Source organism: Myotis myotis, unplaced genomic scaffold (genome assembly GCF_014108235.1).
Source record: "Myotis myotis isolate mMyoMyo1 unplaced genomic scaffold, mMyoMyo1.p scaffold_m19_p_25, whole genome shotgun sequence".
NCBI lineage: Eukaryota > Metazoa > Chordata > Mammalia > Chiroptera > Vespertilionidae > Myotis > Myotis myotis.
Genome location: NW_023416330.1, coordinates 2067825 through 2082816, shown reverse-complemented (window position 1 = coordinate 2082816; position 14992 = coordinate 2067825). Strand labels below are relative to the sequence as shown.

General features: G+C 48.2%; 1 protein-coding gene across 3 annotated transcripts in view; it reads left to right on the top strand.

Moving 5' to 3' along the window:
* The window catches only part of DPP6 (dipeptidyl peptidase like 6), a 569872-nt gene that overhangs the window by 368595 nt on the left and 186285 nt on the right, over positions 1-14992 (top strand). For all 3 annotated transcript variants that reach the window (XM_036356191.1, XM_036356189.1, XM_036356190.1), the window contains exon 5: positions 11125-11199. In XM_036356191.1, coding sequence (XP_036212084.1) covers positions 11125-11199 — 75 coding nt within the window. The remainder of the gene's footprint in view (positions 1-11124; positions 11200-14992) is intronic.

Genomic DNA, 14992 nt, shown 5'->3' with positions numbered 1-14992 from the left:
AAGAAGACTCTTGGATGTACCTTGAACATTTCTATCGATTTTGCCAAATCATCCTTCAAAAATACTGAACCACTTTAAACTCCCACCAGCAACCATGCGTGTGCCCTCTGTCCCACTTTGATGCCAGTATCATTGATTTCCCCCTAGAAGCTTCCCTCCCCTCAGCCGGGACTGCTTGGCACTTGAGCCAACCTCACTGTTCAGCCCAGGACTTGATTTCCCGAGATAGAATTATGGAGGAGGAAAAATAGTTTTCCTCTACCCTCCTGAGTTCTTAGCGGAGGCCCTTGTAATGAAAGACAGATTACCAAGAGAAAAACAAAAGTTCATTAACATGTGTACCTTGTGTACATGTGGGAGATCCCAGGGAAAAATGAATAACTCCCCAAGGTGGCTTAGAATCCATATTTAAATACCTTCTTCCTAGGGAGAGGGGACAGGAGATGTAGGCCTCTTGGAGGAGAGTACATGATTTTTAGGAAAGATGAATGGGGGTGGGGGAGATAGTTTGTAACAAAGTTTGGGTGTGATGTCAACTTCTAGTCTCCTGTCTTGTGACAGGAGTCAGTCTTCACTGGCTGATGGCACTTTTCCCATCAAGGGAACCTTTTATTGGGGGCGGGGGGGTCCGATTTTAGTCAGAGAAGGAGACTTCAGTGAAAACCTCTCCTTGCATTTGCTGTTTTTCAAGCATCTGCAGCTCAAGATCGTCAATATAACAACATGGCATATGTTGGGGTGGTCTGTTCTCTGACCTTCAGAATAAACCAAAAAGCTTGTTTCCTCTCTTAGATGATTTGCCACAGTAGTGTTATTCCCTGGAAACAGTATTCTGACCAGACCTTCCTGGGAGTGGTCATAACATACCCTGTGCTTGTGGAAAGGTGTGGGCCATATCACTAAATAATCAGGGTCAGTTTTCTCATCTTGTGGAAAGGGAGATAAAGTTATGATAGTTTATCTCCCTTTCCACAGGTTTCCTCCCGTTTTGTGTCTCTGCTGCAGCCCCAGCGGCCCCAGCGCCTCTGCAGCCTCGGGGCTTGGGGTTGCTGGGTGCCAGCCCCCCTATGGGCTGTGTCTCTGATCCTCCATTCCGGTGGCAGCGCCAACCAAGCAGGCCCAGAGGCCCTCCGCCAGCAGGTTGGGGCAGAATGCCTGCATTGTTGCCATGGCGACTACGCAAGCGTCCTGGCCCAGCCACCACCATCTTTGTTGCGGAGTGATGGCTAATCTGCATATCACTCTTTTATTAGATAGGATTGTGATCATGCATAGGAAATAGTTCAGGAGGACTTGCTCAATCTCGTCTTAAAAAACAAACTAATCTTGGGGGGTGGGTTAGAGGTAGAAGATTGTATATTGAGGATAAATGGTGATGGAAAAATAACAATAAGATAAAAGGGAAAAAACTAACCTCTACCAATGATACTGCTGTAATTAACCTAGTTATGCATAACAGGAAGTGAGCAAAGGGAAGGCCAGAAAGTATAGGTATGTTCCGTGCAAGACTTACTTGCCTGTCAATCACACCTGGGAACAGAGGTCACCAGCCAAAAAGGGTGTGGCCACTGCAAGTGGACTAAGATTTGGGGTATCTAATCCCCTGAACAAAGGAATTCACTCCATTGTGCTTTTGGGACCCTTGGGGCTCTAGATGCTTGGGGCGAGCTCTCTTGCATTACCCTCCTTGCCCACGCCCTGGGGACCCCCCACCCAATGACTGATGGACTGTGACTAGCCTGATGCTGGACTGGGCCTGGCTCCACCATGGAAAGGAAAACTGGCTTTGCTCTTAGCTCTACTGAATCCCCAGCTGCACTTCTATGACTGGACTCGGGGGAAAGGGACTTTAGAAATACAGGACATAGTTCCACACAAATAAAAATCACTCATTCTCCCATGCGAGTCTCAAAATTCTTTTTCTCAGAATAGCCTAAGAACTCCAGCCCCAGCTGCACCCAGTGGGGAATGGACCCCCACTTTCTCTGATAACGCCTGCACAGGGAATATTCATGTAGGCACTGATGCACTTTCTCAAATGGCAGGAAGCCACATTAGTGCTTTCGAACAAGTACTCAGTGCCCATGAGTTCCACAGCTCACAAGTACTCAGTCCCCGTGAGTGCCACAGCTCACAAGTACTCAGTCCCCGTGAGTGCCACTGCTCACAAGTACTCAGTCCCCGTGAGTGCCACTGCTCACAAGTACTCAGTCCCCGTGAGTGCCACAGCTCACAAGTACTCAGTCCCCGTGAGTGCCACAGCTCACAAGTACTCAGTCCCCGTGAGTGCCACTGCTCACAAGTACTCAGTCCCCGTGAGTGCCACAGCTCACAAGTACTCAGTCCCTGTGAGTGCCACAGATCACAAGTACTCAGTACACGTGGGTCCCACAGCTCCGTGGTGACTGGGAGAGAGTCCGGCAGGTTCCCACAGCCTCTGTTCAGGGGCAAGAAAGGACGTCTCGGCCTGGGTACCACCCCATCCCGGACCCATCCAAATGCTATTCACCCCTCTTTTCTCCTCAAGACTTTACTTGCTGTTTAAATGCCTTTCATTTCCCTTTGGTGTGATGACAGTTTTTTTCTTTAAAAACAAAAATAAAAGTGTATTCAGCCTTGGCTGGGTGGCTCAGTTTGTTGGCACATAGTCCTGTGCAACAGGTGGCGGGTTCCATTCTCAGTCAGCGCACGTACAGCAGGCAACCGGTCAATCTCTCTCTCTCTCTCTCTCTCTCTCTCTCTCTCTCTCTCTCTCTCTCTCTCTCTCATCAATTAAAAAAAAAGCTTTTCCTCGGGTGAGGGAAAAAAATAAATAAATAAACATTGTATTGAGGTTTAGTGTGGAATGCACCCTGCCCTTTAAGTAGACAGTTTGCTGGTGTAAGGGAGGCCAGGCAAGGCTACACCACCAGCAATAGCTTCACAGAATTAGATCATATTCTGCACAGTGAGACCCAGAGAGAATTAATGTGCCTGGGTGTCTTCCTTTTAAAAATCACCTTTGGTCCAATTCCTCCCCTACGAAAATCTGACTCAACCCACTTAGAAGGACTGCAGTTGCAGGAATTGATTTCTGATAGGAATCGAGAGGAGGAAACGATCAGACCCTGGCTGAGGGTAAGTGCATTTTAATGTCACCACCTTGTCGATATTTCCTGCGAGGATGTCAGTTTAGGGAAAGCCGGCGCTGTGCGCGCAACTGCACTTAGCGATGAAATATGAGCCTATGAACTGCCTTCTGTTCTCAGATCAATAGCTTGTGACACATTGTATGTTTTAGCTGAAGTTGTTTTAGCCAAGAAGGAGGCAACAGCGTCAGAAGCCACATCAGGGAAAGGTGAAGGGAAAGGGAAGCCTCTGCTCCCCGTGGGCAGACTCGCTCCACTTCCTCCCTCCTTCCTCCTTCCCTCCCTCCCTCCTTCCTTCCTTCCCTCCTTCCTCTTCTCTCCCTCCTTCCCTCCCTCTCTCCCTCCCTCCCTCCCTCCCTCCCTTCTTCCTTCCCTCCTTCCTCTTCTCTCCCTCCTTCCCTCCCTCCCTCCATCCCTCCCTCCCTTCTTCCTTCCCTCCTTCCTCTTCTCTCCCTCCTTCCCTCACTCCCTCCCTCCCTCCCTCCCTCCCTCCCTGCCTCTCTCCCTCCCTCCCTCCTTCCTTCCTCCTTCCTCTTCTCTCCCTCCTTCCCTCCCTCCCTCCCTCCCTCTCTCCCTCCTTCCCTCCCTCTCGCCTTCCTTCCCTCCCTCCTTCCTTCCTTCCCTCCTTCCTTCCTTCCCTCCTTCCTCTTCTCTCCCTCCTTCCCTCCCTCCCTCCCTCCCTCCCTTCTTCCTTCCCTCCTTCCTCTTCTCTCCCCTTCCCTCCTCCCTCCCTCCCCTTCCTTCCCTCCTTCCTTTCTCTCCTCCCTCTCTCTCCCTCCCTCCGTCCTTCCCTCCCTCCTTCCTCCTCCCTCCTTCTCTTCCCTCCTTCCTCTTCCTCCCTCCCTCCCTCCCTCCTTCCCTCCCTCCCTCCTTCCCTCCCTCCTTCCCTCCCTCCCTCCTTCCTTCCCTCTGTCCTTCCTTCCCTCCCTCCTTCCCTCCCTCCCTCCTTCCTTCCCTCCCTCCTTCCTTTCCTCCCTTCCTCCTTCCCTCTCTCCTTCCTCTTCCATCCCTCCCTCCTTCCTTCCCTCCCTTCCTCCTTCCCTCCCTCTCTCCTTCCTTCCCTCCCTCCTTCCTTCCTTCCCTCCCTCCTTCCTTCCTCTTCCCTCTTTCCTTCCTTCCTTCCCTCCTTCCTTCCTTCCCTCCCTCCCTCCTTCCTTCCCTCCCTCCATCCTTCCCTCCCTCCTTCCCTCCCTCCTGCCTTCCCTCCTTCCCTCCCTCCTGCCTTCCCTCCCTCCTGCCTTCCCTCCCTCCTTCCTCTCCCTTCCTTCCTCCTCTTTCCTCCTCCTTCCTCCCTCCCTTCCATCCTTCCCTCCTTCCCTGCTTCCTTCTTCCCTTCCTTCTTTCCTTCTTAACTTCCTCCCTTCCTTCCCTCCTTCCTCCTCCTTCCTTCCTCTCTTCCTTCCTTCCTTCCCTCCCTCCTTTCTTCCTCTTATTCTGTCTGTCTCTCTGTCCTCCTTTCTTTCTCTCTCTCTGTCTTTCTTTCCAGAAGAAGCGTGTTTAGAACAGGCCTCAAACATCTTCTTGAGCCGCATCATGTCTCCTGGGGCTGTAATTCCTATGAACATTTGGCACCATCTCTCCAATTCTTCTAAAACATAATAGAGTGAAACTTCTCAGAGGATGGAGTGTTGAGTTTGCTTGAGATTTAGGTATTTAAAGCTGGATAGTCTCTGAAGATGATGTCACTCAAACTCTCCTTTCCTCAGATGAGGAAAATGAACTTTGGCATGACCTCCCCTTAATGGATGTCGACCTAACAAACCTGCTCAGACTAACCCATTGGTTGACCTGTGTGTGACATTCATACCTACACGCCCTTTTTATTTTACCCAGGGGTGACAAGAAGTGGTAAGCCTGGTACAGTCACTCCTTATAACACTTAAATTGTTCCAGATGTTCAGAAAGCAACTGGGAGATCATTCAAGATGAAGAGGAATATTTATGCATTTTGACTCATCCCAGGGGATATTTTTATAAGTAAATAATCAAAAAAAATTAGAAAATAAAATAAATAAAAATAGATGAAATATAATGTAATCATTAAAATAATAGTTATGAAGGCTGTATAGTAAAATAAAAAAATAGTTTAGTTAGGATGTTATATTAAATAAACACAGAAGAATACAATGTTATACTCACACTTTAATTAGCAACTGTAAATTTCATCCACGTGTATTGAAAAAACTACAAAGTGAATATCAAGCTATGAAAAGAGTTCATCTTGGTGGGTGGTGAAATTTTGAATACTATTTCTCTGTGTGGTGACTTCCATAATGACTGTTTCAATGCCATTTACTCAATCACTTTAATCACTTTTTTAAAAACTTCAGCCTCGTGTTTCCGGGAGATTAGACTCCCTCCAGGGAGGAACATGTAGGAGCTGTAGACAGCCCATAGGAGCACTTACTGGTGGGAGGGAAAACGCCCATTTTTCCTAAAGCCTCCTGTGGCTATTCTTATGGGGGTTTCTCTCATTTTATGTCTGGATTGTTTTAGTTACTAAACTACTCATTTTAGTTACATGTTTAAATGACTAAATTAACATTTAAATAAAGTCTTTTTGTTTCTCCCTTGTATGTCCCCCTTTGATTTTATTGAATCATTAGGCTGAGGAACTTGAATTTGTATCTCAATCTCTACACATTCATGGCACTACAGGAGAGCGGCCCTGACCGCTCCTGGGGCCTCCGGTCATTCGCAGCTGAGCTCCCATCAGGGAGTGCGACCTACAGTGATTCTACGTGTAGAGAGTTGCCCTCTTTGCTGGTTGCTGTTATCTTTAAATTGATGCCATTATTGACACTCTCATAACAACTGAGGATATATTCATCCATTCATTCAGCAAACATCTATGGGGCTTCTATTATGTGCCAGTCACTGTTGGGCATGAGGAATACAGACGTGACAAAACAAATTAAAATTCTCTTTTCACATTTGAGAATTTTCGGTCATGAGAATATAAGGTGATCATAATTATCCTCCTAACACACGAAACTATAAAATGGGACAAAATATAGGGGGGAACATTGTAAAGCCAGCAGTTCATACCTGTGGTCCCTGAAAAAAGGAAGAGAAATTAAAGGAGGGCAGTGTTCACTGAGCTTTCTGCTTGAAGGTTATGGCCAAACTTCAGCACAAGGAGGAAAACTCAATCTTGTCAGTCTTGCTGAGTTAAGGAGACATATCCTATTCCAAGGGAGAAAATATGGCTACAATTTTCGTAACAGAGTACACATGAGGAGGAAGCTAACTAGAGAACACTGGAGAATACTGTGAGACTTTGGGTATATGTACATCCTATATAATAAAAGCCTAATATGCAAATCGCCCGAACAGCGGAACTACCAGTCGGTGGGGGGCAGGGCAGGCGAGCGGGCAGCTCCAGGCCAGCCAAGACGGATGCCAGTGGGCAGAGGGTGGGGACTGGGGTGGCGGTGGGGCAATAGGGTGGCAGGGCGATTGAGGGGCAAGGCTGGCCACTCGCCGGTAGGCGCCGGCCCCTGATTGTGCTGCTGGTCACCTCCCGCAAAGGTTTATTCAGCTCAGCCACACTGGCCTTTCTACTTTTATATTCAGTTCAAGCACAGCATTTGTAAAATTGGAGCGGTAGGGAGCAAGTGCCCTTCCCGCTGGACACAGGGACTTGAGTGCGGGCCTCATGTGCGTCCTCAGGTCGTCAGCAGATGCCGACGTGACCAAGGGCCGTGGCCCGGAGATGGGCCAGCCGAGGAGCGGGCTCTTCCTCCCCGTGCTGCAGCCAGGGCCACGCGCCCTCCCCACCTCCTTCTGCCTCAGGCCTGCATCCCTGACCACAAATCCAGCAGCGGCCAGAGAGCAGGCTACCAACCCAAGCGGCAAGCCACAAAGACTGGAAGTGCGCCCCCACGGCCTCCAACTCGCGACTCCTCCCAAGCCCCTGTCCACTCCGCCCCTCACTCACTGGCAGCCAATTGGGCCCCCCAACCTCCCGTGGCCCTTCTCCCTGGCTGGCCCTGCCCTCATTTGGGCCCCACCAGGGACCCTGACAGGAGGGAGGAGGGATCCTGATTCCTCCAGGCCAGCATCAGTGACAGAATATGTCTGAAGACCAACTATCGCCACAATGTACCTCCGAAGCTGAAAGAAGCTGGTGTCGTCGACAATATGTCTGAAGAGCAGCCATTGACAAGTACTACCAATACTGGTAGGAACTGCCTTCACAGAAAAATTGAAGTAAATGAGGATGCAATTATCTAATATAGTTGTGGTGGAATGACTGTTACGTATCAATTTTGCCTATCACTAAATTTCTCCGATGAAAAACCATCTGATGGAAAATTTACTTGATGTTGTAGTAAGTGTAAAGTTTGTCCAAATGATATACATTTTTCAGAATACCCAGCATATTTTTTAAAATCCTATATAATAAAAGGCTAATATGCAAATTGACCAAATGGCAAAATGACTAGTCGCTATGATGCGCACTGGCCACCAGGGGACAGACACTCAATGTAGGAGCTACCTCCTGGTGGTCAGTGAGCCAGAAGCCGGGCTCATGGCTGGCGAGTGCAGCGGCAATGACGGAAGCCTCTCCCACCTCCATGGCAGTGCCAAGGATGTCTGACTGACAACTTAGGCCTGCTCCCCACAGGGAACATTCTCTGAGAGCTCCCAGACTGTGAGAGGATGCAGGCCGGGCTGAGGGGACCCCCTGAGTGCACAAATTTTGTGCACTGGGCCTCTAGTTTATATATATCAAAGCCTAAGCAACTGGCTGACCGGTCAGTAGCTATGACACCCACTGACCACCAGGGGGCAGATGCTCAAAGCAGGTGCTGCCAAGTGACACACCGGGAACCAGAGGGGAGGGAGCCCAATTCTGTGGTGTGTCACCCGAAAACCACCCTCTTGCAATCCAGGACCCCTTGGGGGATGTTGGAGAGCTGGTTTCAGCCCAATCCCCACAGGCCAGGCCAAGGAACCCCACAGCTGCATGAATTTGTGCACCAGGTCTCTAATTAATATATATTAATTAATTAATATATATATATACATATATATATATATAGAGAGAGAGAGAGAGAGAGAGAGAGAGAGAGAGAGAGAGCACACAGGCAGGACAAAATACAGTTCCAAGTGAAGGACAATGACAGGACCCTCTAAGTCCAAGAATGCCCAGGGTTCAGTAGTCACCAGAACCACTAACGTTCCTCTGAGCGATGAGACATGAAGTGGCGACTGCAGAAGAGCCACCCCTTAGGAATGAGGCTCAATTAGCTCTAAAATCATGGCTATTGATGAACAGCCTTTAAAATATCTTAGAAACAAACTTCAAAAGAATCTAATTAATCCACAAGTAATTAACTGACTATCATAAAAAGGCCAATATTCTTTGAAGGAACACACACAAAAATATCCAAGATTCAACAAGAGAAAATTAAAAATATCTGGCATTAGTTGTTTTGGTTTTTTTAAATCCATAAGAAGAGCCCAGCTTGTGTGGCTCAGTGGTTGAGCATCAACACAGGAATGAAGAGGTCATTGATTTGATTCCAGTCAGGGCACTTGCCTGGGTTGCAGGCTCAATCCCCAGTAGGAGACATGTAGAAGGCAGCTGATCAATGATGTTTCTCTCTCAGCAATGCTTCTATCTCTCTATCCCTCTCCCTTCCTCTTTCTCTAAATATCAATAAAAAACATATGTAACTCCATATGAAAAAGCAAGGAAATGTGACTCATAATGAGGATAAAAATCAGCCAAAAGACATAAGCCCACAAATAACTGAAATAATGGTATTAGCAAAAAAATACATTAAAATTGCTAACATACATATGTTCCAAGTACTTAAGCACATAAAGGAAATCATGAGCACAAAGAAAAAAGAAGTTGAAACTGTAAAACACCCAAGTAAAATATCTAGAGAGGAAAAATAAAATATAACATTTACAAAAGTCAAGATTAGATATCACAGAAGGAAATTAACTTTTAATTAATAGCAGTATAAACTATCCAAAATAAAAACAGAGAGGAAAAATACTTGGAAAAAAGACAAAACTTGACCTCAGTGACTTGGTGGACAATATAAAATATACTAATATACTTGTTATTAAAGCTCCAGAAAGGGAAGAGAAAAAATAAGACAAAGCAAACATTTGAAGAAATAATAACTAGGTTTTTACCAAATTTGATATAAGAATTCAAACTCCAACTATGACGACAGAAAAAAAAAATCACAGCAGAGCATATTATTATCAAATTTTGAAAAACAATGAAAACTATCCTCCAATGGCAGCCAAAGGAAAAGCAAACATAAGGAGGACAGCAGACTCTTCACCAGGCAGTGCAGTCCAGGAAACAGTGGAGTGGCCTTTAAAACTGTCAATCTAGAATTTTATATGCATCAAAAATAACTTAAAAAATAAAGGTAAAATAAAGATCTTTAAAATCACAGAGGACTCATGGGCCACACACTATAGCAGCAATCTTACCTTAGATGCCTATCCTATTAAAACTGAGCACTCGCATACACACACACAGTAAATACACGTGGGTGAGGATCTTTATTGCAGCTGTGTACAGTAGCAGCAGGCCGGGAACAGATCATCACTGGCAGCTTGTAAGTTTGCTAAGCCCCTGGGTGCTAGAATGTATGTGTGACCCCACATGAATACTCGTGTACTTTTGCAGTCATTCTCAGGCACGTGCAGCGTGACAAAAAACTTGAGTGGCCCACTGCCTTCTCGTTTCCGCTGTCGTACTATAAACAAGCCTTCTTTCTGTGGTCCACACAGCGCCATGTTTTTCACCTTTCTGTGGGTTTTTTGTTGGTGATTACGCTGTTTAAAAATGGCCCCCAGGAATAATGCTTAGTGCCCCCTGGGTTCTGAAGCACGAGAAGGCTGCGCTGTGCCTCACGGGGAAAACACGTGTGTGAGATGAGCCCCGTTTAGGCATGCGTTGCCGTGCTGTTCACCACAAGTTCATGTCAACGAGCCAGCAACATACAGTCAATACAATGTCTTTAAATAGAAACACGTGTAAGACAAGGTTATGTGTTGATTGGTTGACAAAAGTATTATGACCAGAGGCTCATGGGAACCTACCCTTAGGAACAGTGTTCACTAACTGAGTATTTTTGTGGACTTTATAGAGCATAACTGCCAGGAATAGCAAGGACTTTCTGGAGGGACTAAGTGGAGAATGAAGATGTGGCCAGCGCCGGAGAACATTATGCAGGCTTTAATGATCACTAAGCCAAGCTCAAGCAGCTGCTTTAGAGCCATTCCCTAAAGTCACTGTTTCGTGGGAAAGACCACCACAGGGAGGCGTGGCACTGCTGTCGCTTCCAGCTGGGGTGACCCGTCTCTGTGTCTGTGCATAGCGTCTCTGTGTTCCTGTGGCTGTGTGGTCACGTATCCAGTGACACGCACCAGCTGGCTGCCCCGGGCTCTTGCTGGGGCGCAGTGTGAACACAGCAGAGAAGTGGGGGCAGGGGGAGGTCAGTTGAAGGGAAGCAGCACTTTTGATTAATTTACTTACGTACGATTACCTGTGCAGTATGAAGAGCGCGAAGGCAAACGTAATAGTCCCCGTGCTCTGCCTGTGGGCCTGGGTCTGTGCTGGCGGAGGAGCGAGGTCAGAACGGTGTGCAGAATGCAACTCTATTTCAGGGACCGATCTGCCTGCCATACACTTTGAAGTATGAGAATGAACAAAGGGAGGTGCGTTTAAAGGAGAGAAAGGTTGGCAGTCTTCTGGGGAAAGGCTTTTTGTTTTTATGTTTATTTCGATTGATTTGTTTCAGTGGATACAGTAAGTATTGTTTTGTTGAAATTTGAAAAAAATACAAATAAAATGGGGTGAAAGCATCAATTCAGTGACCATCATGCCGCGAACGGAAGGGATAGCCATTTTTAGCCGATGTGAGCCAGCGGCTGCATGCTGGTTTGGGGAGCAACTTTCGAGAATGTGCTACCTGACAGGGATTCTTCACAGCCTGTGTTCTCTCCCTTCCAGGAATCGTTACGAGCCGTCAGATACGAGATATCTCCCGATAAGGAATACGCACTTTTCTCCTACAACGTGGAACCCGTGAGTACTCCGTTTCCTGTCTGTGAGGAACTGTCTCCTGGGCTCGCACCTCACTAAGCACTCTCCCTTGACGCTTCATTCTTAGTCATCTTCGCATAGTGGGTCCTGGGTAATCTCTCTATGGCACACTGCCACCTAGGAGAGAGGGAAGGATGAAAAATTCCTCAACAGAAAATAAAACCACTCCTGTTAGGGGCTATTTTATGGGATTTTCTTGGGGAGATGGTGCGAAGTTGCATTTTTATAGAGATTATCTTAGCCTGTTGTGCAATTCTTTTTTTTTGCATTTTCTCATTCACATCATCAATTCTATCCCAAGAACAAAAGCAACTGGCAGTTTGTTGCTAAACTAAAATAAAATGATCATTATGTCCCAGGCATCATAATCTTCTAGAGAAAAGTTGAACTATCGCCTTATTATATAAAATCCCCGTTTTTAGCACTTCATATATGAGTCTCCATAAAACATCACCAGAAATTTCCACAAAATCTCATCCTAGGCGCTAGTGGCAGCCTAAAACTGGCTCTTTCTTTCTTCCTTTCTCTTTTCATTGAACATGATTTAAAATTAACGTGGGCTTTTTACTTTTAAATGAGCCAGAAGGTGAGGTTTCTTTGTATCCATGAGGCAGATGCTCAGCGTGGAAGAGATTTGCGACTTTAGAGACGTTGTTCGTTTGTGGAACTTTGTATCCTGGCCAATAAGATGCAGAATTCCACGGCCTTTATCGTTCTTCGGAGGCCATTCTTGTTAGCGGTTCTGCAGCGCCTGCCGGGAGGGAGACAGGTCCCTGCGCTGTGACGCAGGCTGACAGCCTGGGCGAGGCTGAGAGCATCGTCCCGGCACTGGATGGGCCGGCTTCTTGACTTCACCCGCTTTGGGAACCTGGGGGTTGGTTGGCATGGAGATGCAAGTCCAATTCTAGGAGTTGTAGAATGTCTTTTAAAAGCTGTTTGATACCTGGATACTTTATTGGAGATTTCCGTTTCATTCCTCTTGGTGCAGGGCTTTTCTCTGTCTTCAGTTTTCCGTCTTCTGGGTTGTTGTTGTTGTTTTAAGGTCCGTCCCATATAAGTTCTTATTTCCTCCCTCCAAATCCTTGGGACAGCTGGTCACCTTGTCCTGCTGACAGGGGGACGTTACTGAACTGACAGCCTTGGGTTCTGCACACCCTGCACGGCCCCGGCCTCGCCTCTTTGAGCTGCAGATGCGCAGACCGGGCGTGCGTGTGCGCTGGCGCATTCACCTCCTCTCGTCACCCTTGGGAACTGCCAAATGCGACATCCACACCTGAACTTAAAAACCACCTCAGCAGCTCCGTGATGGGCCTTCACAGGGATGGACGCTGGGCTGGCTTTCGATCGCCCGGGGACACGGCCGCCTGAGTGGGCAGAGCGCAGACGGCCGGTGTCAGGGCATCTCGCCGAGCACCTCTCATACTGGGAGCATCCCAACGGCGGGGTGAGGACCTGTGGCAATGAGCGTCCCGCCCCTAGAGCCATAGTTGTTCTCCACAGTCCTGTGGGAGAGCCGCGCCTGCCCCTGGAGCGCGGACCGGGTGACTCCGGGTCTGTGCTGGGAGGATTCTCCGCCGCCTGCCTGCTCTCCCACCGGCTCCTAGAAAGAGTCCATGGCATCTCATGGCAGCTGATGGCTGCGGGGAAAGCATTCGGTGAACATGCGCCTTCACCATGCAGACCGCTGGCTGGAGGGCAGCCTCCTCACCAGGCAGCGCCCACCGCGGGCCTGTGGAGTGAGACTGTTCAGTGTTCCTCAGCTGAGGGAAATGTAGGCAGTTTGGAGTGGATCTGGCAAACTGCAAAATGATTCAAGCATTGATAACGTGTGCCATGTAACAGATATAGACCCCTGGGACCTGAATCAACAGGTAACTCCTGCCCTGGCGGGTGGCTCCGTTGGTTGGAGCATCGTCCTGTACAGGAAAAGGTTTCAGGTTCGATTCCCAGGTCAGGGCGTGTACAGGAGGCAACTGATCGATGTTTCTCTCTCACGTCGATGTTTCTCTCCCTCTCCCTCTCCCTTCCTCGCTCTCTAAAAAAATAATAAACATATCCTCAGATGAGGATTAAAAAAACAGATTATATTTTTAAAAAAGAAGTACCTCTCATCGTTTCCGAGTCCTGAGCAGTTATGCAAATGACTGTCCAAGCAAGCGTCCTGTTCTTGTGGAGGAAACCATAGAGCAGAAGAGGCTTGGGATTCGGCAGCAAAACTTGGGGTTAATGTTCGGACGAGCTTCCTAACCTGCTAAACTAAAACGCAGACATTTTCAGCAAACGGGGCCGGGTTTCCGGGGAAGCATCTGGGTCTGTGGTTCTGGAGGAAGGGGGATACCCCAGGACTTCCGAGCCTGTCTGCAGTGTCCATATAACTACCCTGGGTATTTTTTTTAAAGTTTTGTCCTGGCCTGTGTATCTCAGTGGTTAGAGCGTGGGCCTGTGCACCAAAAGGTCGAGAGTTCAATTCCCGGTCAAGGGCATGTATCTGGGTGCAGGTTCACAAGCAGAAGGCAACCAACCCTAGTGCCTTTCACATAGACGTTTCTCTCCGTCTCTTCCCCCTCCCCCCGCCCACTCTCTAAAAATCAACGGGAAAATAGTAGTACACATCCTGGGTGAGGATTAACACACACAGAAAGCTTTGTACTCAAACAAGTTTGAGATCTCGAGTCAAACAAAGCTGAATAAGCTCCTCACTGCAGGGCTTTGGAAGCTTGTCGTGTTCTCATGCGGATTCCGCGTTTCCCGTGGGTGCTCCCGCAAGTGGCTCCTAGCTGTTCGTAAGGAAACTGGAATGTTCCCCTTGGGTCCTTGCTTGTCACAGTCTTGTCTGTGTATTTTAAAGGCAACTAGGATGCCTTGTTTATATGAACTAACTCTACTTTTCATTCAAAAGACAATCATAAAAAATATTTTTGTGCTAACAGTCCAATTGCTAGGCATCTCTCTTTTAGGTGAACGAATGTTTCATGTACAATAGAATTTCAGTGTATTAGGTTACAGTTCCAGGTGAGAAATCTAAACAGTCCACGTCGCATCTGAGAGTGAGTATCCTGTCACCTTCTGGTTCTCTTTGCGGCCTGCCCAGAGGTGGGACAAATTACCCAGCGCAAGGGCCACAGCGTCTCCGCGGAGCAGTCGGTGGTCCCTGAGCCGGTGCTGGTCAGAAGGGGGCTCGTGCGCATGGAGCGTGCTGTTGAGGATCGTGACGCGCTTGCAAGGGTGTAACCCAGCACCTGGCTGCACCCCAGGCCCACTTCTCCCCATGTTCTGAATAGAGAAATCTTAAAAGTGACCGTCTTAAAGGGGAAATGAAATGGTGGATGTGGCAAAGTCATCTGTGCAGACAACTCCGTGAAGCGTATGAGAAGCGAAGGAGGCCTGAAACGGAGCCTTGAGGAAAGTCAATGTGATCCTCACGGTTGTAAAGGATAATCTTCTATGAGTAGGAAGAGGGAGGCCTGACAGACGGGAGAAAAACCAGCAGCACGTCTTGTTTGTATAAACAGGGAGGAGAGTGTTTCCCGGGGAGGGAGGCCTCCTCGCCAGGGCTCTGAGTGCCGGAGCCCAGTGAGTGTCGTCTCAGCCCCACCTTCTCCCCAGGTGACCTGTGCTTTCCTGTGGCTGGAAATGCTCTGCCTGATGTCCACGCCCTCGTCTGCGTGTCTACCCTGGCTTCCTCTGAGCTCCGGGGATGGGTGCGGGATGGGCTATGGGATGGCGCCACCATGACCACCTTGTCCTGGTGCTTCTGGACCTCTGTGCAGCCTCT